Source organism: Rhinolophus sinicus, chromosome 5, assembly GCF_057876585.1.
Source record: "Rhinolophus sinicus isolate RSI-liver-muscle chromosome 5, RSI-T2T, whole genome shotgun sequence".
Classification (NCBI taxonomy): domain Eukaryota; kingdom Metazoa; phylum Chordata; class Mammalia; order Chiroptera; family Rhinolophidae; genus Rhinolophus; species Rhinolophus sinicus.
In genome coordinates this window covers 33,163,115-33,189,187 of record NC_142505.1, presented here as the reverse complement: position 1 = coordinate 33,189,187, position 26,073 = coordinate 33,163,115, and the positions used below count along the sequence as shown (strand labels likewise).

General features: G+C 45.2%; 1 protein-coding gene across 1 annotated transcript in view; it reads right to left on the bottom strand.

The window, feature by feature from the left end:
• BFSP2 (beaded filament structural protein 2) overlaps positions 1–22,287 on the bottom strand; it is a 67,730-nt gene extending 45,443 nt beyond the window's left edge. Inside the window, exon 1 of the mRNA XM_019726034.3 lies at positions 21,799–22,287. Coding sequence (XP_019581593.3) covers positions 21,799–22,287 — 489 coding nt within the window. The remainder of the gene's footprint in view (positions 1–21,798) is intronic.
• Between the last annotated feature and the right edge of the window lie 3,786 nt (positions 22,288–26,073).

Sequence of the window (26,073 nt, the reverse complement as noted above, 5' to 3'; positions counted from 1 at the left end):
ACTCACTCAATCCTGTGTGAACATCCACAAGAAAGAGAGTACAGGACTCAAAGTATTAGACTTGGAGTGGGAAACGGAGGTTCCAGTCCTAGCTCCGGGTATTTCTCATCTCGGAGTCTCAGTTTCCCCATCTGTAAAATGGGGTAATAACACCTGTTCTACTCATTGCAGAGGGAGGCTATGAGGATCCAGAGACATGCTGGGTCCTGTGAGCTGCTATGCACTGGAGTCCTATCCATGGTGTGAAAGCAAAGGTGTTCCATTGCAATTACATAGACAAGATTATCCTCAGAAATCCCTTAGAAGAACGCTATCTTGCAGACCCATGATCAATACTAAGTCCAGCACGGCCGGGGTTTTTCTTCAGATTAGAGAGTTGACTTAAATCAGGAGTCATGTTCTCTGGAAAGTTCCTCTCTTGAAACACCAGCATCGTGCTATGGCATAATCCTCTCATCATGAGAGGCACATGGGAAGTGAGCCGCCTGGAGAGGAAGCAAATTGGTGCCTTCCATCTCATGCTCAGTACAGGGCACATCCTCAAGGAGGAAGCAGAATGCCAGCACCATTTAAATGGTGTTTCTCTCTCCCCACATTTGCTTCAGGTACATGCCCATATGAGACGGAGGGCATTAGGGCAGGAAGTGGAGAGCTAAGCTGCTGGGCTGCCTGTCACACTGCGGGGTGAGACCTCTGCAGAATTCTCTGCCACCTGCTTCCAGGAAACCTCAACTTGGAAATTTCATTTCAGTTTTAGAAGGCAATGGGCTCTCAGAGATCAGGAAGATGAAGAACCAAAGCAAAAGACGTATGATGGCTTGTCCCAGGCCCCTGAGCGGGTCCTTTGCCCTTTAGAGTCCAACAGCATGGACTCATGGAAAGACAATGGGCTTTGACTGGAGAGACTGGGCTTCAAACCCTGTCTTTGTCACTTGGGGGTGTGTAATGTCTAAAAGTCTCCCTGTTTGTAGAGTAGGGACAAGGAAACATTCTCCCCAGTGTTGTAAGATGATTATTATAAATGTATGTGTAACAGAATGTGAAATTGCCTGAGCTGAAACGGGGAAGTCGCTGCACGCCTCTGACAACGGCCCAAAGGTGCATGCACGCTGGGAAGCAGAGGTGGAACCTGCGATAGGCATGTTGGTCTGGGCTTATTTGTGGGGTCGTGTCCAGTGAGGGTGAGGGGATGCTAGTGGGGCATCAGCTGAAGGAGGGGCCTGTCCTTGCAGTTGGTCCAGCTGGGGAGTCTCAGAGGAACCAAGGAAAGTGTGCCCCCATAAGAAAGAATCTGTATAAATTCTAGCCAGACCCAGATGCTGTGAAGCCAACTTACAACAGTCTCTGTCAAGGAAGAATTTTCCTGCCCTGCTTTCCTCTTGCTTACACTTTGGCTGCCTTAGAAACAGCCGTGGGAGTGGGGCTGGGAGAGAAGCAAGAAAGAGCTGAAGCTGACCTCCCCTCCCCAGGTGTAGGCCCCTACCTGGGGGCAGGGGAGAAAATGAGCGTTGATGTATTAAATAATATATTGACTAGACATCCTATTTACTGAATTAAAACGATGTTTTGTGACTTGAATTGCGTGAAATTTTCAGTTACCTACAAGTGAGCAGGTAAATCATGAGACCATCCATGTTTGTATCCAGAGGCAGGGGACAGTATGTATTCCCCCTAAACAAGTTGAAAGGGACTTTAGAAGAGGTCCCTTTCACACCAAAACTCCTTCTATAACTATACCTCGTGAGTCCCTCCTGTTCAATATACTTGACACCCATCACACGCCCAGCACTGTGCTTGGCCCAGAGCAGACACTCAACAGCATGTGGATTTATTTACCCATCATCCCTCTGAGACCTCAAGATCCTAGAGTGTGAGAATTTTTGCTTTTGAATATTTGAATTCCCATCGTACCTGGTGAAGAGTAGACCCACATTCAATGCCTGATGAACGAACATAATAAAACTGAATTCTGTGCCAGCCCCTTCACAGCTACCATGACAAATGTTGCACTGTGGAGACTGCGGGTGAGGATGGAGGCAGGGCCAACGAATGCCAACATCACCACTTACTTGTGATGTTAATTACACCCACAGATCGAGGAGCTGCGGCCTAATCTCTGCCACTCACAAAGCCTTTTCCCAGTCACATTATTCTTCTTTAAATTTTAACAGGGTCAGGGCCATGATGGCAGGCGTAATTATCTCCCTCCTTTTGCAGAAAAAGTAGTGAAGGGAGAGATTAGGGACCTGTGCAAAGAATCTGGTGAGCGGAGCGTGGGCGGGACGCGGGACCTCTGACTCCAAACTCAGGCTCGGATCTAAAGCCACAGAAAATGCAACTGAAAGAGAAAAGGAGGGCGGTGGTTTCTGCCATCACAAATGGAAGCAGGAGAGAATAAGAACAGAATTGCTGGCTACTACATGCAAAGCCTCAGGGCAAAGTGAAATTTTGTGGTTGATTTCTAATCCTCGGGAAGCTGGGAGCTGTTGTGGAACTTCCAACATGAATGCAGTGACTGCAGGGTGGCATGAATTGCGTGGCTGGCCTCTCAGGGACAGGGCGGCTTTTCAGTGAAGAGATGATGATAGTCATCCAGAACTTGACACAAATAACATTTTGCAGCTGGGTGACTAGGTGTGTACGACAGTTCCCAGAGCAGCAAGAATGTGGTACCACTTGCCAAGAGAACTAGGTCAGAGGCAGCAGCCGGGGACTCTCAACTCCAAGGGCCTCCCCTGCCACTCTGATTTGGCCTGGAGGCCACTCTTGGATTTCTGTCACAAAATGAAATACTTCCGAAATACCAAGGGTCCCTCCCCTGTTGCCTGTGTATAAATGCTAATTCCTTCTCCCTGGAGGGCTGAGTAGCTGGCTGGGCAGATGGCAGCAGGAGGGCCATGCTATCCAAGTAGTTGTTACCATTTTCTACTACAAACCATGACAGAAATTGCTACCACAGATTATTGAGTGCTTACCATGGCCAGGTACTGTGTGTCCCCGAAAATAATACCTAGCTGGACAATCAGCTCTAGTGTGTCTTTTGGAGCAAAAATTAATATAAGACCCGGTCTTATTTTACTATAAGACCGGGTCTATAATATAATATAATATAATATAATATAATATAATATAATATAATATAATATAATATAATATAATAAATATAATAATAATATAATACCGAATCTTGTATTAATTTTTGCTCCAAAAGACGCATTAGAGCTGATTGTTGGGCTAGGTCTTATTTTCAGGGAAACAGGGTATGCTAAGAGCTCTAAGTGAATTATTTGACAAGCCCGTGGAGTAAATATTATTATCTTCATCTCACAGATAAGAACATTGAAATTCAGAGAGGTTAAGAAATTTGTTTTAGGTCACAAGGTTGGTCAACGGCAGAGCCAGAATTTGAATTCAGTTCTGGATTCTATAGCTTGTACCATTAATCACTGCGATACACTGTCTCTCCCTCTCTCCTTCCTTTCCTTCCCTTCCTCCCTTCCTTTCTTCCTTCCTTTCCTTTTTTCCTTCTTTTTTTCCTCCCTCCCTCCCTCCCTCCCTCCCCCCCTCCCCTTGTGCCTAGCATTGTGCTGGGTGTCAGGTTCAGGAAGGGTCAGACCACACCTCTGCTCATGGGGATCCTCAGTGTTACACGTAGGCTCAGAATGACTGCAGTGGGTGATCAGAGCCATGACGACCGTGTGTTGGTGGAGGGGAAAGAAGATTCACTTACATCCAGTACAAGCTTTCGGTCAGACTTGAAGCTGGGGGCTATTCCAAGTTGGAAACTCCAGGTGTCTGTTGGTTTAATTTAATCTGGATGTTTGTGACCTTGGATCAGGTGTGGGCTTTGTTCTCTCTCTCTTACTAACCCTCCACTCTCCCCCCTCCCTCCCCAATCTAGCCAATTCCTCCCTTCAGTCCCTTCATTTGGTAAGACCTGGGATATATTCTGGCGTGTGTGTGTGTGTGTGTGTGTGTGTGTGTGTGTGTTGGGGGCGCAGGTTAATAAAATTGCTGCTTTCTCAATGTTGGGGTATATGCCACCAACTGACTCTCGGGAATGAAGGAGGTGGCCGCACTGCTGAACACGGCCAGTGGCAGCCAGCCAACCAGCTGAGCCACAAAGGATCAGGGACCTGGGCTCACTGGACGGCTGTTTCTTCTCTTTACGCTCCATGTACTGCTCAGAGATAATGAGTAGCAGTGACAGAAAGGTCATGGCCCGAGACTCAGGCATCAGAGAATTCTACCCTCTCATTTTATAGACAGGAGCCTCCAAGTGAACAGGAACTGCCGCAGGGCACACAGGCAGGTGGCAGCCCCAGTGAGGACTGACATGGAGGCAGCGGCACCTGGTCTTTTCATGTCTGTGGAGAGAAATGGTGACGTGACCACCTGCTCGCCAGTCATGAATGGGAATCTGGCCTATTCCCTATGTGTCTGCAGGGAGATGTCAGTTTGATCCAATCCCTTCACTTAACAGTTGAGGAAACTGAAGTTGAAAGAGGTGGAGTAACTTGTCCAAGGTCACGCAGCCACTTAGTGACATTTACTGTATTTCTACTATGTGACTAGTATTCTCTCGGGCTGTCTGTACCATGGCTTTCCTTTCTCAACCCCAAGCTCCATGTGTTTTGATAGGATTTGGGATCTGATTTCAAGTGAAAAAGGAAGTGAAGGTGAACTGGATCAGGTCAAGGAATATTGGTATTACTGGAGGAAACTTTTAAAATGAGATTTGAGAAACTATGACAAAATGTTGGAAATCAGGACTACAATGTGAAAAAAAAATTAGCTACTGTTATGGGTTGAATTGTGTACCACCCAAAAGATACACTGTAGTCCTAACCCCCCAGTGAATACCTGTGAACGTGACCTTATTTAGAAATAAGGTCTTTGTAGATATAATCAAGTTAAGATGACATCAAGTTAGGGTGGGTCCTAGTCCAATGTGACTGGTGTCCTTTTAAGAGGGAAATTTGGATGCAGACACACAGGGAGAATGAAGGCAGATTGGAGCAATGTATCTACAAGCCCAGGACTGGCAAGGGTGGCCAGCCACCACCAGGAGGTAGAAAGGAGGCATGAAACACATTCTGCCTCAGAGCCTACAGAAGGAACCAACCCTGCTGACACCTACCGTGTTTCCCCCAAAATAAGACCTAGCTGGACCATCAGTTCTAATGCATCTTTTGGAGCAAAAATTAATATAAGACCCGGTCTTATTTTACTATAAGACCGGGTCTATATAATATAATATAATATAATATAATATAATATAATATATATAATGTAATATAATATAATATATATAATATAATATAACATAATACCATGTCTTATATTAATTTTTTCTCCAAAAGATGCATTAGAGCGGATGGTCTGGCTAGGTCTTATTTTCAGGGAAATAGGGTAAGTTCCTGCCTTCCTGAAGCTGACTTTCTAGTTCACTGCATTGTTTCCCTGAGTCCTCATAACCACCCTGGGAAATAGGGATCATTCTGACTCAACTTAAAGATAAGGAAACTCACTCTTAGAGGTCAGTCCCTGGGCCAGGGGGTCACTTCCGGTTAGGATAGAGCTGGCCCTGGATTTCATCCAGGATAAAGTGGATAAAGGGTGTAGGTGGGTTTTGTCTGAGTCACCCCCCTGCTCTCTCTCACAGCTTAGGTGCATAATTTCCGAGATGCCTGGGGGGAGACGTGGGGGGGGGAGAGACAGGCAGGAGTGTGGGCCCGGAGACTCTTCCTGCTCAGCATTTCAGAGGCACAGAGTGGGCCCAGCCTCCTAAAGTCACAGCACAGCACAAGAAACCATGCCTCAGCCCTTGGCCTGGAGTGTCGTGCAAAGCTCTGTGTGAGGAGGGAGGCCTCTCACATGCCAGCTCTGTCTCCACAGCCTTCCCTCCCACCACTGAGCTTCAGGAGGCTGAGGAGGCCCAGTCTGGACATGAGGAAATAAAATCATGGCCCTGACAGCCGGCAGCCGGCTGCTAACAGATAGACCATGGTACTCAACCTACACACAAACGTTCAGAGAGGATCAGCGGTAACCAGACAGGGTCACTCTGTGATCCTGGTGGGAAGAGACGGAGAGACACACCGTGACTGTGTCTGAACAGAGAGGCGAGGACACTCAGCAACCACAAAATTACCAACATTCCTTGTCTAACTAGCAAAGTGACGAGTGACTGCTGTTTACTAATGATAGCTCTATGCCTGCGTCATTCCTCCCGTCTCCTGGATAAAACTTAGAAGATACTCAGTCATTAAACGGCCGCCAATTCCTGACAGCATCAAATGCAGAACAAGTCCTCAACGTTTTCCCAAATCCCCCAGCACAAGCCCAGACCTCACGACGAGCCCCTCCCGACTAGTGTTTCTCCCAACCTGACTTTGCCCACCTATCAGTGCTCTCTCGGTGGTCTGCCTGGCTTTCACAGGTGCATGTCTCACCCACAGACCCAGGACCCAAGGGGATTGGCATTGGAAGACCCCCCATGGGGTGTGGCCTCTCTCTTCCTACGATGAACGCTAAGCTCGTCAAATAGCCCATGGAACTAGGTGGTGGTGGGAGGCAATCACCCTTCAGGGGACACGGATCCCACCCAGAAGTCTGTGGCATGCACTGCTGTAGGCTCGCGCTTTAGGGGGAGGCCGCCTCTCACCCATGAGGTTGTCCACTTAACCCTGCTCAGATAAAGACATTCTGCCTTGAGGGCAGACGGCTCAGCACATTTTTCTGAGCGTTAAAATCACTCACCGAGGGGGAAAAAGAAAAAAAAGAAAAAAAGAAATCCCAAGGGGGGCTGCACCATTCCCCAGCAGCAAAGCTATTAAACTTTCAAGTCCCAGCTCTGAGCGGCCTGACAGGCTGGAAGCCGCCCAGCCTGATGAGTCACTGCAAGTTCCAGTGAGAGCGTGCTTGGGTAAGGACCAACGACTGTTTCTGACAGTTTCCTCCAAATTAAAAGAGGCAGAGGAGACAAAGCAGGCACATCCCAGAGTTTAAACTCCTCACAGACAATGGCTCTTGCTGACTACGACTTTATCTTATCAAACAGTGGGCACTCAAAGTATATTCAGACCCATTTACACGTTGGGGTCTGGGGTTTGAGATGGGACTGACGCTGGTCTTATAAATCAGTCTACCAGGAGGCTGTTAGTAATGTTTTGGGGGTAGACACAATACTGAATTGGTGCCGGCTGAAACACTATCTCAATAAGGAACTTAATTTTGGTAGGCCTCAGTCTCTCAGTCTATAAAATGGGTGTTGTGGGCTGAATTGTGTCCCCCTCAAATTCATATATTGAAGTCCTAATCCCCAATACCTCAGGATGTGACTGTATTTGGAGATAGGGCCTTTAAAGGGGTAATTCAGTTAAAATGATGCCACAAAGGTGGCCCTAATCCAATCTGACTGGTGTCCTTGTAAGAAGAGGAAATTTGGATACAGATGTGAAAAGGGACGGAAGAAGATGTGAAGACAGCCATTTATAAGCCCAAAAGACAGTCCTCAGCAGAAACAGCCCTGCTGACACCTTGATCTCAGACTTCCAGCCTCCAGGACTGTGAGAAATAAATTTCTGTTGTTTAAGCCACCCAGGCTGTGCTACGTTGTTGTGGCAGCCCAGGCGGCCTAATACAGGAGCTTAACCCCATTTTCTTGGGTGACACAGACATTGTTGAGAGGATCAAATGAGACAATGAGTGAAATTTCCTGTTAAAACTTACATCTGAGTCCTGCAGTTCACAGTGAATGTGTGGACAGTTTTATCTTTATGAGTCTTATCCAAGTACATGATTTTGTTAGAAGACACTGGAGGGGAACCTGTAGAACCCCCAGAGTGTTTGTGCCCCTCCAGGGGGTGGCTGAGATGTGGGCAAACAATCCAGGAATTCAGGGGCCTGCCCAGGGCTGCCTACTGGAGTTAGTGCTGGGCAGGGCTGGCCTTGGGGGTGCAGACTCCACCCTGGGGGTTCCTGGCTTCCAGGCACCAGCCGGAGGTCTGAAATACTCCTGGGAGCCTTAGGGAAAAGGGCAGGGCTGCACAGTCAGTGAACTCCCGAGATGCCCCAGGAGCTTCACTTTCTTGCCTCATTTACTTCTCACAAGGACCCATGACCCATGAGAAAGCCATTTTGACTTTCATTATGTAGCTAAACAAACCGAGGCTCCAGGAAGTTAAGAGACACACCCCAAGTAATAATAAATTCATTTACAGATAACCTTCCTTCTCAGAGTTGGCTGAGAGCAGCCTTGAGGAACTGGCTCTTACCTGGAGGCATGGGACTCAAGACAATGAAGAAATGGCACCATTAAAGGCAGGGATGGTGCCCGGACGATGTGCTCTGGGCAGCCAGGGCCAGAGGGAGCAGCGGGGGAGGGGTGAGTGAGCCGAGGGCACAGGTGCTGGCCGTGTGCTGGCAGGTGTGGGCAGTTAGCATTCCGGCATGGTACTTTAACTCCTGTATATGTTTGCCCTGGGTCTGCTGAAGGGGAGGGGGGGGAGTCCTTTCTAAATTCATTTCTTTCTCCATATTGTAGTATTTCTCCTAAGACTTATTTCGATGGTTATTCATTGGTCCTTGAAATAAATCAGTAAAAATTACAAGCGTTTTCTAATAGCAGATCAGTTTTACAATGGTGTTCCACTCCCTGTGCACTGCTTTTCATTACCTACTGATAACAGCTGAAATCACCTCTCATTTCTGCTGAATAATGCATTTGTGATAGTCCACGCTACTAGCTCGTTTACAGCCAGAGATAAATGAGTTTTTGTGTGCTTTTCCCCAGCCAGACGGATGATAAACTAGGTTTTACTCTCCTAAATTGAGTTCTCAACTTCAGTGGATCCGCATAAACCCTCTGGGGAGCCCTCTGGGGGGGGTAGTGGGGGGGGACCTGTGTAACGTTCTGCTAGGTTCAGCCAATCATTCAATAATTCCCCATAAAGAGCCACCACTTTTGTCCCTGGCACTTGCACCCTGCCTAGATTAAGCTTTAATTTAGTTTTTCTGGAGAGTGTAACCCATTAGGTCTTTCCAATTGCTCTTCTATATAGATATTTAATTTTGTGGAGTTTTTGTTTGGACAGGAGGCTGTTGAGATGCATCTTTTCCTCTCCCACCAGACACGTCAGCAGAAGGGTTTTGTTGCTTCTGTGAGGCTGTGACGACTTCACTTGCCCTGGACCTGGCTGGAACCCCAACCCCAATGCCTGTCCTGCCCCACCCCCCACAAGTAATAAGCTGCTGACATGAGTTTATTACTTCATTTGTTTTTAAAGGTGAAACATCCTAACAGTACAACAAGGTATACAGCCCAAAAGTAAGCCCACTCCTATCCTACCCTTATCCCTCGTCACCCAACCCTCTCACTAGAAGCATCCATTGCTACCACTCCTTGTGAATGTTTCCAGAGTCTGCCTTCCTACATTTTTTTTAAAAACACAAACAGTATTGTATAGACAGGATTTTGCAGTTTGTCTTTTTACTCAAAATATTGGTGCTAGTTCCACATCAGTATATAACGAGCTTCCTTGTTCTTTTTTTGCAGCTGCAAAGAAGTCGGCTGCGCTATTTAGCTGTGTTGGAACTTCAGGTTGTTTCCAGTATTTCACGTCTGGTTTGGGATTTTAAAGCTCTCTGTCCTGAAAGTCAGGGTTCCAATTTGAAACCTGATCCTGGTTCTGTATTCAGCTCTTTCTGCCCAGCCATTTGTTGGCCATCTTTGGTGTGGTGTGGCATACTCACTCTGTGCCAGGCTCTCAGAACAGAGCGGCGGGCAGGGACCTGGGAAGAGATTGGCACTTGGTGGTGAGAACTTCAAACGTCTTGGCATAAATGATGCCGTCCAGCGCCCCCCACACTAACTCTACTGTGTGGCTTCTATCAGCCCCTGATCATGTCCCTAGGATAATCCCAGTCCCTGAAAACGCCTGCCTGAGCAAGCTCAAGCTGCCAAAAGAATTGACTGTTCGTTGCAGCCCAAACCTGACAAGATGCCCTTGACTTCCCTTTTCGTAGACTTCCCCTTTTGCTTTAGGAGACTTGGAATTGTAAATCCTTTCTCTGCCCCTTTGAGATATAAATCTCTTGTAAGCCAGAATATTTTCTCAAGGACCTGGGAGCCCTGACTGTGAAATGCAAACATCTGTGGAGATAGCTCCCCTCTCTCCCCGTTTCTGTGGGAGGGTATGATCCCGACTTTGGTGGGCGTCTAGCTGCTGTGTGCTCCTGTCATAAAGATATGAGAACTGTGGATAAGCACCAATTAGCAAACACAGATGGCCTAATCACATAAACCAGCCCCTCTCTTAACCTCCTTCAGTGCTATGTTTTTCTTTCTTTTTTTTTTTTAACACGCCTCAGTATTTGAAAAGCCTCCTGCCTTTTGATTCTGTGGAGCTGAGCTCAGTTCTGTACTGAAGCCTCATTCTCTTACTGCAGTAGCCTGAATAAAATCTGTTTTGCCAATGTTAACAGGTGTCCATTGCAAAATTTCTCTTTGACAATTGGAAGTCTGCCCCATGCACAGACTGCTTTGCAGATGGTCCTGCCCGGTCCTGATTCCCAACCTTTGTCCATGTTGGACCTGGGTGGAAGGGCCATCTTCTAGCATGTTCTTTGTGTCCCGTATTTAGGCTTCATTTCCTGGTCCTTGCTCAGGATTAGTCGACAACTTACTCCCTTCCTGTACTCCTGTAGCATGTGTGAGCTGAACAACTCATGAATGCACGTATGGAAACACTGTTGTGTATGTTACTACTCATTTAATGTCTGAATCTTTAAGTTTATTCCACAAACTGTAATTGGGCATTGGTTATGCACCCAGCAATTTACATACATGATTTCATTGTACGTAACTAATGGACCTGCCTTGTGAGGTAGATATTCTACCTTTGTTTTTGTTAGGAAAATTTGAAATCTATATCGAAAGAGAGAATGGTATAATGGACTCCCATACACCCATCACCTACATCCCCTCAATTTTCCACTCTGCTCAGATTATTTTGAACAAATTCCAGATATCATATCACTTCTTTTTCAAACATTTCAGTATATACTGCTAAGTTATAAAGATGCTTTACAAAAACACATAACTTCACAACCATCACCACATCTAAAAATTAGTAACAATTCCTCAATATCAACAAATAACCAGTTCATCTTTTCTCAAGTGTCTAACCTATTTTTTAACAGTTTGTTTGAATAATGGTTCAAATAAAGTCCATTTTAAAGGGTCAATATGTCAATTTAATCTCTTTTAATTTACAGGTTTTCCCCTCTCTCTTTTTTCCTTTGTAATTTTTGCATGTTGAAAAATTGGGTCTTTTTAGTCCTGTAGTTTCCCCATAGTCCGGATTTTGCTGATTTCATCCCTGTGTTGTCAATTAATGTGCTCAGCTGACCTCAGTATTTCCTGGAAATTCGTACTTTACCTTGAGATTTAATCGCATTCGGTTTTTTGTGTTTTTTTTTTTAAAGACTACTTCATAGGTAGTGTCATGTGTCCCACAAGCAGGTGCATGATGCCCGCTGGTCTCTGTTTTTGTGATATTAGTAATCATTTGATGATCATTATTACCTAGGTCGATTATTTTATTATGGTTGCAAGATGGTGATATTTTATTTAATGATTAATATCAATTATAAATATAAATAAAATTAATAATAATTATATTATTATATATTTTTAGCTGGAATATATCTATAAAAGACACTTCCTTTCCTTTCTTACTATGATGTACCTGCAGGTGTTATAGGAAAAGCAGAACAAAATGCCTGTTTCTCTCTCATTATTTATCAGTTTTCAAAATAATGAGTTGGTTACCCACCAGATTCCAAAGGTAACTAAATAGGGATTTCTTTTTCTTTGCATTATACTGAACTCATAGATGTAAGTATATTTGGTGTGTTTCAATCTGTTGCAGTTACCATTCTTACTGATACTTAACCATCTTTGGTTAGTGGGATCTCATTCAAATTGGCTCCTACGTGTTTTGTCCTGACTCTAGTTCTTTATAACTTCCTTGGTTTTGGTATGGCAAGATGTTTCAGACTCATCTTGTCCATTTCCTGCCCCCAAGCCTGGATTCAGCATTTCTCTTAGGAGCCTCTGTTTCTTTTAGCGAAAGAAGGGAGAAAACAAATCTGGGCCAAAAATGCCCATTGTCACCGGGTTGGCTATTATTTCTAGGTCTTTTCACTAGCCAGAGCTATATATTTATTTTTTGATCACACACATCATGAGTTTATGATAATTCCAATTCAGATTTAGAAAATAATTGTCACTAAACTTTATTAGACTTACAATGCATCTCCTTTCACCTACACTCAATCTCAGTTCTCAATGACACACTCTTGCTTTATCCCAATATACACACACACACACACACACATACACACCCACACACACCCAGTGTCAGAATGACAGTACCAACACTACCACCAACTAGGTGATCACTAAAACTTATTTAGGATTCATTTTGCAGTACTCCTCTGTAGCTCCACAAGGATATACAGTCAAATTACCGTGGTATAAAAGATCACTTGGAATAGTTCTTCTCTCTGTGATTATGCTATTAATTTGATACATAGTTGGATTCATTTGTTTCCTTTTTCCTTTTGATTTTTAGGATTTAATTTGTTTTGTAATCCTATAAAATAGTTGCATGGTTCCAAAATCATCTTCACATCACAAGATAAATTTTAAACATTCTAGTGTCTCACTTTTCCCTCTACCCTATTCCCTCTCTTCTCCTACAAGTGATCATTTAAAAACACTATGGTTTATTTTTCCATTCTATTTTTTCAATTACGAGCAAATGTGTATGTTTATGTTCATATCCCTCCCCTTTTTTTAGATAAATGGGTAAAAGGACATTCACATTCTCTCCATATAGAGCTCTTCTTCATTTCTTCTGTAAATGTATCATTGCTTATTCAACTAGTCCCAGATTGTAGGTATTTGGGTTGTTTCCAGTCTTTTTCTATTATTGATTAAGATGAAATAAACAGCTTTATGCATACTACTTGTTCATTTTTTTTTAAATTTATTGGGGTGACAATTGTTAGTAAAATTACATAGATTTCTGGTGTACAATTCTGTATTACATCATCTATAAATCCCATTGTGTGTTCACCACCCAGAGTCAGTTCTCCTTCCATTTTTTTTGTCAATGTGTCATTGGGAGAGATTCCTGGAAGCGGGATTGGTGGATCAAATTTCATATACATAAATGCATGTATAATTTGTCTAGATTTTGCCAAATTTTACTCAAAAAAGGTTGTAACATTTTCTACTCCCATCAGCACTGTATGAATTTGTATCTTTTCCTAGAGCTTCATCAACAAAATAGATTGACATACTTTTGGAGTTTTGCCAATCTGATAGTTGAAAATGGTATCTAAGGTAGTTTTTTTTTTTAAATTTCTCTTATTATGAGTGAAGTTGAACATCCCTTTCTATGGCTAAAAACCATTTTCATTTATTTTTTATGTCAACTGTCCATTCATATTTTTAGCCTATATAAAAATAAGAGTGTTACTGACTATTTTTTAAACCTCAAATTTTAAATGCTGTTTATAGAATAGGGATATTAGCCTTTTATATTCTGAGCTGCAAATGCTTTTTTCCCCTAGGTTGCCATTTATCTTTGCTTATGGCATTATTCTGCAATGCAAAACTGCAAAATTTAAAAATTTCTGGTAATCAAATTTATCAATATTTTCCTTTATTGATTTTAGATTTTAAATCATATCAAGGAAAAATTTCCCACACCAAGGCTATAAAGAAATTCATCTGTGCTTTCTTCTGATATGGTTTCCTTTTTAATATTTGAATATATGATACATTTGGAATTGATCCCAGGGTACAGTAAGGGATGGATCCAATTTTATTATTTTCCTTCTGACTGTCCATTTGTCTGAATACCATTTATTAAAAAGTCCATTCTTTCCTCCATTGGTTTTCAAATGCTGTCTTTATCAATACTAAATTTCCACATATAGTACGGCCTACTTTTGAATTTTCTGTTCTGTTCCATTGGTCTTCCCATCTTTTATATGCCAATATGAAACAGCTTTAATGATTGAGACTTGCTAGTATGTTTTAGTGTCTGGGAGAGTTGCTGTTTCCCTTGCTTTTTTGCTTCCCAGTTTTTCTTTTTGGCTATTCTTGCCTTTTTGTTCCTACAAATAAAATTTATGATAAACCCATCCAGTTCTAAAAAACTTGGTATTTCAAAAACTAGATTACATTAAGTTTATAAATTAATTTAGAATTGACATCTTTATGCTATTGAGTCCTTATATTCAAGGACATGATATTTTTTTCCATTTGTGTCTTTTAAGGAGGGTTTTTATTGTTTTCTCATAGAGATTTTGGACATTTCTTGTTAAGTTTATTAAGAGGCATTTCATTTTTTGCTATTATAAATGAGATTTTCTCTTCCCTTATATCTTTTTTGTTGTTTGTATGTATGCTATTTATATATATGGTAATGTTACTTTATAACCTGTTACTTTACTAAAATTACCTTATTGTTTGTTGTACAGTTTTCACGTGGATCCTCTTGAGCCTTCCAGAAAGACCAACATTTTCCCTCTTTCTATTTCTTAACGCCTCCAGTTGCTCTCTGTTGTCTAATCACATTGACTATTGCGTCTGACCAATGTTACATAATAGTAGAAATGGTGGGCATCCTTTTCTTTTTAATTTCTGTAGGAAGAATACCATTGTTTTCTCCTTTGAGATATTTTATCATGTCAAGAAAGTCTCCAAACATCCTCATTATATAGATGAGAAATGGAGATGTAGAGAGATCAACGAAGAACTCAAGGTCACACAGGGCCTGAGTTTGACCTCAGGGCTCTCTGGCTTCAAAATCTCCTGTCTTTGCATAAACTGGTAACTACAGTATTGCCATGGGGATATGAAAGACAGTTTGGGGACTATAATCAATAATGTTGTAAAGATCTTGTAGAGTGTCAGATGAGCACATGTCTTTTTAGGGAGACCACTTCATGGACGGTGTAGATTCCTGACCACTGCACTGTACACCTGAAGCTTAAGCTGAATAATATTGTATGTCAACTATAATTTAATGTATATAGTCATGGGATATGGAGTACAGCATAGGGAATAGAGTCAATGGAATTGTAATAGATGTATATGATGTCAGAGGTGCAACAGATTGGGGGAGGGAGGTTATCACTTTGTGAGGGGTGAAATGTCTAACTATTGCATTGTTTTGTACACCTGAAACTAAACAAAACAAAGCAAAAAAACTCTCCTGTCTTTGCAGCACAGCCCCGCATTTTTCATCATCTAGACTCCTCTGTCCTCCATTCTTCAACATGGACCACACACTTTAAAATATCTTGAGATTTAAGAGTGGCTGAGCTCAGTGTTTTGGAAGGGCACAGAAAGAGGCCCAAGTGACAGGGTTCAGTCTCTCCCCTATGTTCTTTAGCAATTCTGCTCTTTCCCAGATACTCTATGTAGTAAAACAAGAGCCCCCAGGAAATCAGAAACCACCCTTCTTAGAAAGCAGTTTATTGACCACCTATATTCCATGACCATGACCCTTGGGGGAAGACTTACGTCTCCTTCCCCTCCCTGCTCCATCAAAATATTTCTTCTAGTCTTATATACCCTGTTTCCCTGAAAATAAGATCTAGTTGGACAATTAGTTCTAATGCGTCTTTTGGAGCAAAAATTAATGTAAGACCCGGCTTATATTGTCCAGCTAGGTCTTATTTTTGGGGAAACACAGTATCAGCCTCCCTAAAAGGAATTCTCCTGAACATATTTTCTCTGCATAGTTACATGTCTAATGATACTTTAGTGTCCCTTATAGCTTGGCTAACAGAGTGACTACCTCACTGGCCTGCTCTGACCAAATGAATTGTATTTCTTAAAACATAGATGGAGTGGTTTTATCTTGGATAAATGTATTCAGGCTTTTGCAGATTCTAAAATAGCTCATGGTTCTTTCTCCCCCCCCTCGGCCCCCCCCCCCCCCCATCCCCACTCCTTTCAGGGACAGTAGGTTGTGAAATGTGAACAACGACGCTGTTGCCTTTCTTTTTATTCAGTGGAGAGGGATTAGTTCTTATTTCTTTAAAAACAAAAATGAAAAATTCTGCTAGGACCACAGGTCCTAAGGGGAGAGAAACCTGGCCCTGATCTAGATTGCTTATTTCCAGCTGTTTCCCTGAATAGCAGGTCCCCAGAGTATGGACAGAAAAGGGACTGGAAGCGGCAGTCTCATTTTAAATCAGGCCCATTTAAAATTCTAATCCTCTTGCCTTTCAGTAATTTTGAGTTCTCCTTTCCTCCAGCTGACAGCCTTTGCTGTTGGAGGTGTCAGCTGCTGTTTTCTCCCATGGAGGCCACTGATTTTGGTGGAAAGCTAAGCCTCCACGGTCCCCTTGCTTCCCCAGGCGGCATGTGCTGGCCCCAGCGTCTGCTCACAGCTGTGAGATGCAACCTCTGTGCTCTACCTCCTTTGTCCCCACTTCTTTCTACCTGCAGCTCTGAAGTAGGAAGCTGTCTAATTTCAGGCTTGTGTTTGGCCAGTTTGAGGACGAAAGGACCTACTGTCACCAGAACTTACTGTCAGCATCATTCACGTGGCAAGACAAGTCAGGAGCACTTAGCAGAGCTGGAGAGGGGACGGGCCACCTCTGCCTGGGCGACGGGGAGGTGCTGGGTGCTCCGTGGTCAGCACCTGGGAATTTTCCTGTCTCTGTTCACTGCTTAGCAGGAGAAATGGCTGAGAGGGTCTAACACAGAGGAGGGAGACGTTTGCAATGGAAAAGGAGCGTCACATGCATTGGCCCTCACCAGGACGGGCTACATTACTTGTAGGTCCCAGTGTAAAATAAAAAGGCAGAGCACCTTGTTCAAAAAGCAGAGAAAAAAAGTGCCTTTAAAAGCTTTTTTCCCATCGTCCATGGTTTTTCTCTAGTCCTGTCATGGTAATTTTGTTATTTAATCTCGTACTTTGTCAGGCGCAGGGATACTCAAGGGGCGAGTGCAAACCCTCAAGGGGCGAGTGCAAACCCTCATAGGTACCTGGGGGTCCTGCCACACCATTTGGGGCACTGTGTGGTCCACCAGCTTCTGGGTTACCCCTTCTCTCAGCCGCTGGACTGATGTGCTATGTCCTGGCCAACGGCAGGGAAGTGAACCAGGCACCTCCTTTCCCATAGACTGGCCACCCCAACTCATGGAGAACAGGTGACCCTGAAGAGTATTGAAACCTCAGTGCCACTCTGTAGGCAGCTGGGTCAAGGGTGGGCAAGAGGCCCCCCCCCCCAGATTGCCGAATGTATCGTAGCACTGCCAGCCTTGGATGGGATGGCTGCTGCTGTGCCCCACCCCAAGAGGCCACCCTGACCCTTCCCACATCTGTGACCAGGCCCTTGCTGAGGGGTGGGGTGAGAAAGGAAGTCAAGAGGGGCCCAGGGTTCCCAGGGGCCTGAGACTGTGCCATCCAGGGAAACAACGGGAGCGGGGAACCTGACCGAGCTGAGGCTCTAAGACCCTGACACATGCTCCACTGTCCCCTCAGACTTCACTTACAAGGTGCCAATTCAAAGATAAAGTTATTAAGAATTTCAAGATGGTGAGTGCAGAGTCTTAAACGCCAAGTTTGTGGCCCTTCTGAGCACAAGCCCTGTAGGACAGTAGTGGTCACATGTCTGGGAAGCCGACCCTTACTCTGACCCCAATTCTTTCAAGGCTCACAAACTTGCATAGTGAGTGATGATGGAGAAGATCCCCCCAACCCCCAGGAGCTGACGTCCTGACTCCTGCAGCTCTGCGGGGACAGGCTGGTTGGTGAGTCTCAGACTCCGTGACAGAGCGCTGGGGAGACAGGAGGCCCCACACCCCAGGGGTGAGGCATGGTTTCTGAGCAGCCAGATGTGAGGCCTACTGTTTGGGGACAGAGAGGGCTTACGAGGAGCTGTAGCTCTGTGGCTGTTGTGTGAAGAGGACACTGTTAGGGGTGGAGGGAGGAAGAAGGGATACTGCTAAGGTCCTAAGCGGGGGCATGGCCTCCAACAGCAAGTCCCATGGTCAGAGGCGCAGCCCTCAGGGGACTGACGCCCTGACTTAGGATGGCCTGTTGCATGAACACAGCACCTGACAGTCTCTGAAGCCCCTTCGTGCCTCTTATTTCATTTCATGATCACAATGACCCTGGGAGGTCTTCATGTATTTTGAAGATGGGGAAAGGGAGATATGGATCAGAGGAATGGTGGGTCCATCTAAGTGGCAGACCCAGGATTTGAAGGGAGATCCGCTTCGTGTTGAGTATAGATCATGTTAGTGGATCTAGGCACCTGCAATGCCAGGAATGAAATGGTCTCTCTAAGCCATTAGCCACTGATTTTACTGGGTACATTACATTCAGTTAAGCCCCTTAACAGTTCTGTACAATAAATAGTGTGATCCCCAAATTGCAAATGAAGAAACTAGTTCAGAGAAGTTAAGTAACTGACTAAAATCACCCAGCTATAGGTGGCAGAGCCAACATCCAAATGTAAGTTCACTGGAATCGCAGTTTATGCCCTTTCCACTCGTCTCACTGTGCTGGGAAGACTCGGTCTTGGCCTAAGTGGGCCTAGAGTGTGAGGGCATGGGCATGCAGCTGACCACGGGCAACATGGTAACTGCACAGTGGGTGCACATTGAAGCTGCCACGGGATTATAGAAGGAGCAGGGGAAGCATCTCAGGAGCAGCCAGGCCGAGGGCCTCCCAGGGGGATGGCATGGCTAGGATAGCAGGGTGGCTTCAGAAGCGCCTTGTGGACTGAGCCCAGGCCATGGATTGTGTCTTGTCAGTGATGGGAGTTCAGAAGGGTTTTGGGCAGGAACATAATGTAGTCAGATCCCATGTGTCCGAAAGATGATTCTGGGGACGGGGTGGGGAATACCAGGATGGAGAGCAGGTGTCAGCAAAGCCATCCTACAGCTATGAGGTCTGAACAATTAAGTTTGCGAACTCATCCTAGAACAAGTGCTACACACCTCATTGATGAATATCACTACGGCCACCTTCCAAGTACTTCCCTGGGGAAGCTAGGGCCTAGTTCCCTCTTTAAAGTAATTTTGAAACTCTCTGGAATGGCCATCTGAGCTGTCGTCGTATTACCCTTGATGTCCTGAATGTCATCAAAATGTCTTCCTTTCAGTATTTCCTTTATCTTTGGGTAAAGAAAGAAGTCACTGGGAGCCAGATCAGGTGAGTAGGGAGGTGTTCCAATATAGTTATTTGTTTACTGGCTAAAAACTCCCTCACAGACAGTGCCATGTGAGCTGGTGCATTGTCGTGATGCAAGAGCCATGAATTGTTGGTGAAAAGTTCAGGTCGTCTATCTTTTTGACACAGCTTTTTCAGCACTTCCAAATAGTAAACTTGGTTAATTGTCCAGTTGGTACAAATTCAGAATGAATAATCCCTCTGATATAAAAAAATGTTAGCAATACCGGTGCAACAAGTTCGCAAACTTATTTGTCAGTCAGATCTTGTATGTGTTGGGGTCTGGAGGGGGTGAGCAGTATGGGTCAATTTTGTAACAACAACAAAGGAAAATCCGTGTGTTTCTCAAATGCATAGAGTTTTCTTTTGTTCTTTTTGATAGAACAGATATTAATGTGGCTGGAAGGCTGGGCTGTGTGATACAAAAATAGCTCCATTTTACAGGTTGGTCTAACTATCTTCAAGTCCATGTTGGAAAAACAAAGAAGAAAAGGAGAACTCTGTAGTCATACTCTGGATGTCAGTTACAGTCACTTAAGAGGAAAATGACCCTCATTGGGATTCCAACCACCTGTGGTGGGGTGGACCGTCTGGGTATGAGGCCTTCACTCTGGCAGCACTGTGGCTGCACTGGTTTCCCTGTATAGTGTTCTGGTCTGTAGTCTACCTGCAGGCAGCAACCATGCAACTTATTATCTACGGATTTGCGGCATTATTATTCCCGTTATTACTCCCGTTTCACCATTAAGGAAACTGAGGATCAGAGAAGTTGGGTAAATTGTCCAAGCTCCTGTAGCTAGCTGGAGTCAGACCAAGTCAGTGTCTGTTGCATATGGACTCATTTCTTGGCCATACTCTTTGACCTAGAAATTGGGACGCCTGTCTTATGAAAAGTCTGTGTGGCATTTGAGTGCAAGAAATTATCCTGTAGATGCTGAGATATTGGTATATCTAAGGACGTTCTGGTGGCTTATAGGACACAAGTATTTGGAATCAGGACTGTTGGGGTGAATCTTGGAGGAGCGGCTGCCTGAGATTTGAAGGCTTTAAGGCCCCGGGCGTGCTCTGAGATGGCTTTTCCTCACAGCCCAGCTGGATGCCAGCACAACAGCAGCTCCAGGGCAAAGCAGAGAGGACAGTGTTGTGTGTCGTGCGTACTGTGCTGTCAGTCAGTCACTGACTGACAGAGAAGGAGAAGCATTCTGGGATGAAATAAAAGGCAGGAGGGGCAACTGGGGAGCCCTTTAGTGTGTCTTCTCAGCATCACCCAACCACTCACAAATGAAGGTTTGTGACCTCATCTCGGGGGGGCCGCATGCTGGGACCCAGGGAGCAAGGGGCCTGAGCTGGCAGTTGCTGGCTGGGTGAGAGGCTGATTTAGCTCCAAGGGATCCCAAGGGCAGCATTTGGTGGAGGCAGGGAGAAGAGAAGGCAGCCACCCACAAAGAGACAGATGAGTTGTGCAATGCTGGCTGGAGTCCCAGCGTTAGACCCACGGGCTGCAGACCAGATATGATGGATGAGCTGGGCACTCACTCTGCAGAAATCACCCTGGAGAGCAGGTCCTGACTAAGAGAAAAAGATGAAATCTCCGTGTCCTGCCCTATCTAATAATATAGCCACATGTAACAAAAATGAAATACGATAAACATTTCAATTTCTCAGTCTCATTACCCACATTTCAAGTGCCCAGTAGCCATCTGAGGCTAGTGGCAGCCACACCGGACAGTGTGGCTATTAGACATTTCTATCACTGCAGCAAATTCCATTTCAAGGTAAATTATCTCATTAAATTTTTTTATACTGATTACATGTTGAAATAACATTTAAAATACATTGAGTTAAGTAAGACATAACGTCACCTGTTTCTTTTTACTTTTCACTTTTTTTTTTTTTTTTACTGTGGGTAATAGAAACTTGTAAATTATCTATTTCTATTGGACAGTGCAGTTATAGATATAGGAACACAGCTCCATGTATTCATTGTTTTTAATGCTACACCCACGTGATGGTATTCCATTTGATGGTGGTTGTAAAAACCCTTTCTTAACACAAAAGTAACAGAGGCAGCCCGAGGTAATGGGACCAAAGCAAGCTTTGGAGCCAGAAAAATTCAGGTTCAAATCTCAGCTCCGTCGCCCTACTAGCTGCATGATCTTGGCCAAATAACCTTTTTTGTGTGTGCCTGTTTTCTAATCTGAAAAGCACCATCAGTGAATGAGCCACCGCATAGCACTGCTGTGAACATCAGAGTAGATAGTGCACGCAGAGGGACTCGTGTGGGACGGGCCCCTAGGACACCACACTTATTGCCGTTATTATTGCCATTAGTATTTTGGGCATGGAAGTGGAGGAGGTTATGGTCAGTTTCTTTGGCCTCAGACCACTTGCCCCTTGCCCCCGGCCTCAGCCCGCTTGTTCTCTGATAATGACCTCCCAGAGATGGTGCAAAAGGCAGCAGTGGGCATCCCCTCCCGGAACCTCTGCAAAGCCCTTGGGCACGGGCACTGGCACTCACCTGCTGGCAGCTGCTGGCCCAGGAGGCCCGGAGGACTTCCCAGCTCTCTGAGCGCTCGGCCCTGCTCTCCAGGTGCGTCCGCAGTTGTGCCTCCAGCTCCTGGCTGACTTGCTCTAGGGCACGCACCTTAGCCACGTATTCCACCAGGCAGCCCCCCAGGTCTTCAATGGCACTGGGGTCCCTCTCCAGGACTAGAGCAGGTGCCGTGGCCAGGCTGGAGCTCTGCAGCCCTTGCAGGAAGAAACTGCTGATGCCCAGGGCTCGGCGGGTCACGCGGGCACCCAGTCCACCTGGGTACCCACTGGGTGCCATCCCTACATAGACCCTGGGTGCTCGGACAAGGCCACCCATGGCATTGGTCCTGGAGCCCGGGGGGCTATCCAGGGAAGATGGTGACTGTATTCCCTTGAAGGATGCCCTGTGCCTCTGCAGGGACATGCTGGAGCTGGCACCGGAGGGCGCACCCACCACCACTCGCCTTGAGCTCATCACCTCTTCTGCCTCTGCTGTGCCTAGTGGGTTTACAGAGTCCAGTGGCATTTGCTTTCCAGCCACAGTGTCCCTGTGGCCCAGTCATAGGCCTCTCTGGAAGCTCCCCTATCCCCAGGGCTGCTTTGTCTGCTGTTTTTCCATGAGTTTCCATTATTCACTGAGCTGAAAGAGAACCAGCCCTGTCCAGGGCTGTGTGCAGAGAGGGCCTCGTGTATTCTCTGCAGAGTCATGTGCCTGACCACCCAGATTTTTCTGCTGGGGGTGGGGGAGGCTGAATCAGTGCAGGCTGTAGGGATGGCTCATCTGGATTTGTGTATTTCATTACCTAAGAGAGGGCAAGGCAGGTATCAAGCACCCCCATTGCACAGATGAATAAACCGAGGCTCAGATTACAAGTGTAGTGGATGGCTGAGCCAGGACTCAATTAATCCAGGTATTCCAGGGCCAGTCTTAGGGCTTTCTACATCCTTCTACATGTGGTGTGTGTGAATGTGCACACATGTCTAGACAGGTAATAGAGGATGGAAACAGATGTGAACCAGCCATGGCAGGAGGGAGCGCCAGGGTCTCAAGAGAAACAAACGAAGCCTGTTGCTTCCTTTACCCTCCCTCAGTCCTGGGAGCAGCTTCATGTCCCTTCTTAGCATCTTTCTTCCCTCAAAAACTGCTTTCATCAGCTGCCAGATCTTGGCCGCATGGTTTCACCTCTCTGAACCATACGTCCCACTCACCGGCGTGGGCTGGGCTCTTAACTCATTAATGCATTAGACAAGGGACATTGGGCAAATGTAGGTCCCATACCTGTTGGGCACCTATTATGCTCTAGCCGTTTCCTATACATCTGTTTCTCCATCTGCCAGAAAACTATTAAGTAACACAAAGAGAAGGTTTTCCAGTAAGCTCTCTATGGGTACTCCCAGTTAGGATTCGATGACACTGCTGTTTGTAATTCCTATCCTCAGAACCCACTAAGGCGTGTTGTCATGGTCCCACCCCAGTCACTTCTTCAGCCCCAGGGATGACAAAATGGACCTAAAAACCACTGCACTTGAGGTTTACCCTAGAGAAATCAAGTAGCCAAAACCCAGGGACTGGATATTATCCCAGATGCTGCAATGTGGAAATCCACCTCTAGTGAGAAGGGGAGGGCACCAGTGTGTAGAATCCTTTCCAGTGCGGTGCATGACTTCCACGTTTTCTTTCATTGGGGTCTCACTTCCACCCTTAGGTACAGGGCTGACATGTACTGTCATTTGGGCTGCACACTGCACAACTCCAGAAATATCATCCCATGTCCTGTGACTGGCTAAGACTTGCCCAACGTTCCATGTCCAGAAAGTAGCAGAGCTTGGATGAGGCCTCTTCTGACTCCTGGTCCAGTGACTCATGTAGGACAACCTCTGTCTCCCACCACCCAGAGCGCAGGGTACTTACCCAAGGTCACACAGGAAGAGGTAAGCACCCTGGTCGCCTACTGGAATAGTCTATGTACTCTTCCTTGTTGATTTGGACACCATGGCTCTTCTTCCTTCTTCTTCTAGTTTGTCTCTTTGAGATGACACAGAAGGTACTTTATAAATATCAATGTTGGTTAAATGAGTAAAAGATTAAGGAACTAACTTGCTCAAGTAAAGGCCGGCTGTGTCCCTTGTTTATTTAGATGTGGTATTCTTACTGTGAACACCACCTCTGGTGCCCCCTGAAGGGAGCAGGGTGCCCATGAGACTGTGTTATAACAACCACCTAATACATGTCCCAAGGGGCTGCACTCTCGTGAATTCCAGCATGTGTCGTCCAAGGCTAAATGAAGGGTTCAAGCATCTAAGTTGTTTGCAAAGGTTTAGGTACTATTATTCTGTACAGAATGGTAGCACTCAGTGGCCAGGTTAACTTCAGATTTCTCTGACCCAAAGATATTTCCAATAAAGACCTGAGCTTTGGGGCGGGGGAGGATAAGAAGGGGATGTATCCTAATTGATACCAGTGTCTCCGAAGACCTGAAGTGAGATGATTCTCTTTTGGAGAAATCACAAACATGTTTGAAAGGTTTTAGCTTATCAAATAATACACTGCTAATCCTATTAGCTCATCATTTTTATAAAACCCAATTTACGGTTAAAATAGATTAAACAATACAGATGGATGTTAGGTGGTATTAGTACTAAAGGAAGACTTAAAAGCTATTTTAAAATGAGAAGAATACAAAATGTCTTAGCAACTTAGGCTTCTGGCTAATAAAATAAGTTTATTTATATATACATAGTAGCTGAATTCTGTCTATAAGGAAAAATAAGTCATACATCCACATATGTATATATAACATATGTATCTTTGATTACATATATTATATATAAATTTTACTTTACAAACAGCTTTCTATATAGACACACACATATTGATACAGTAAATGCAGCAGCTAACAGAAATATTATGATCAGGTTAAAAGGTCAGACAACAGCACACTAGAAAATTAATTTCAGAACAACATTTAACCTGCTTCTTTGTGGACTGAAAAGTCTTTGAAGAGAGACAACCACTGAACTCATGTTAAGTACGGTCATACAGCATTGAGAGCACACATTTTTGAAGGCCATCGTTTTTTTTTAAAGGAAAATGTAGGAAGAAAGGAAAAGTCATGATAAAAGACCACAGCAACAACACAAACGTATGAATCAACATTCAAATTCAATTCCCAATCTGACTATAAGAACATCTATATTCAAAATATACTATCAAACTATTTTTCTTTTAGAGAAAGAAAGTGTCAAAGCAGTTATCTTTTGTCCCAGCCACTATCTACTAGGAAAAAAATGGAGAAACAGACATTTCTTGAAGGCCCTCTCTCACTTCTGAGGGTCTGACCCGTTGGCCAAGCTGGATGCAGTGTGGGTGGAGGAAGCTGCCCACCGATGGGAGCAGTACAGGAGGGCTGGAAATGAAAGCTGGGGGGCGAGTCCATCTGATGACCTCCAAGTGGGTCTGCAAGGCCGAGGAGGGAGTGATGTAATGATTCCTCTCCCAAACGATCACGTTGGAAATCTCGTTTTTTTAAGATGACAGGAGGACGACTTAGGAAATTACAGCTCTACACTTCAAGGCTTCTTACTGAAAAGTGCTCCTCAAGGGCAGAGTCCGATGGCCTCTTGAGAAAACGAAGCTGAATCTCAATACGCATGTGACCCTTAAAGGACAAGCACTCTCAAGCTCCAGGCTGGCATCCGCATCTAAACCCTCTCCAGACAAAGGCACGAGCGAGCGTTGACTGCAGATGTGGGTGTTGGAGAGGATGCAGGCATGTGCTCAGAGGGGAGCCGTTTTTCACGAGGGAAAGGCAGTCCTGTCAGCACAGCGGAAGGTGCCTGTCGTGTGATGGTACAGGGATGTGGCCTTAGGATGCCTGAGGAACTCCAAAGATGCTGGAGGGCTGCTGCCCCTGCCTGCGTCTGCTCGGATGCACTTGCGCTTGGCAGCCAGTGGTGCCAGTGTGAGGCTCCAGGGCACTCGTCCGCTGCGCTGATGACATGTCCCCTGTCCTGCTTTAGTGCATGAGTCTGTCACCTCTTCCCCCCAGGTGGCCCTTCACGGGTGTGCATAGGAGGGGGAAGGCAGGGGGTCAGATGGAATCAAGAGGAACCAGAGCTTTAAGAATCACGCAAAGGGCCGGGCTCATGACCATTGAACACTCCGCTTCCACAGGTCAGTCTCTTCCCTGCCCTGCTGAGGGCTGCTGAGACCCACAAGTGCTCAGGGACAGTGGTTAAGAGAAGCAATCAATGCAACGGC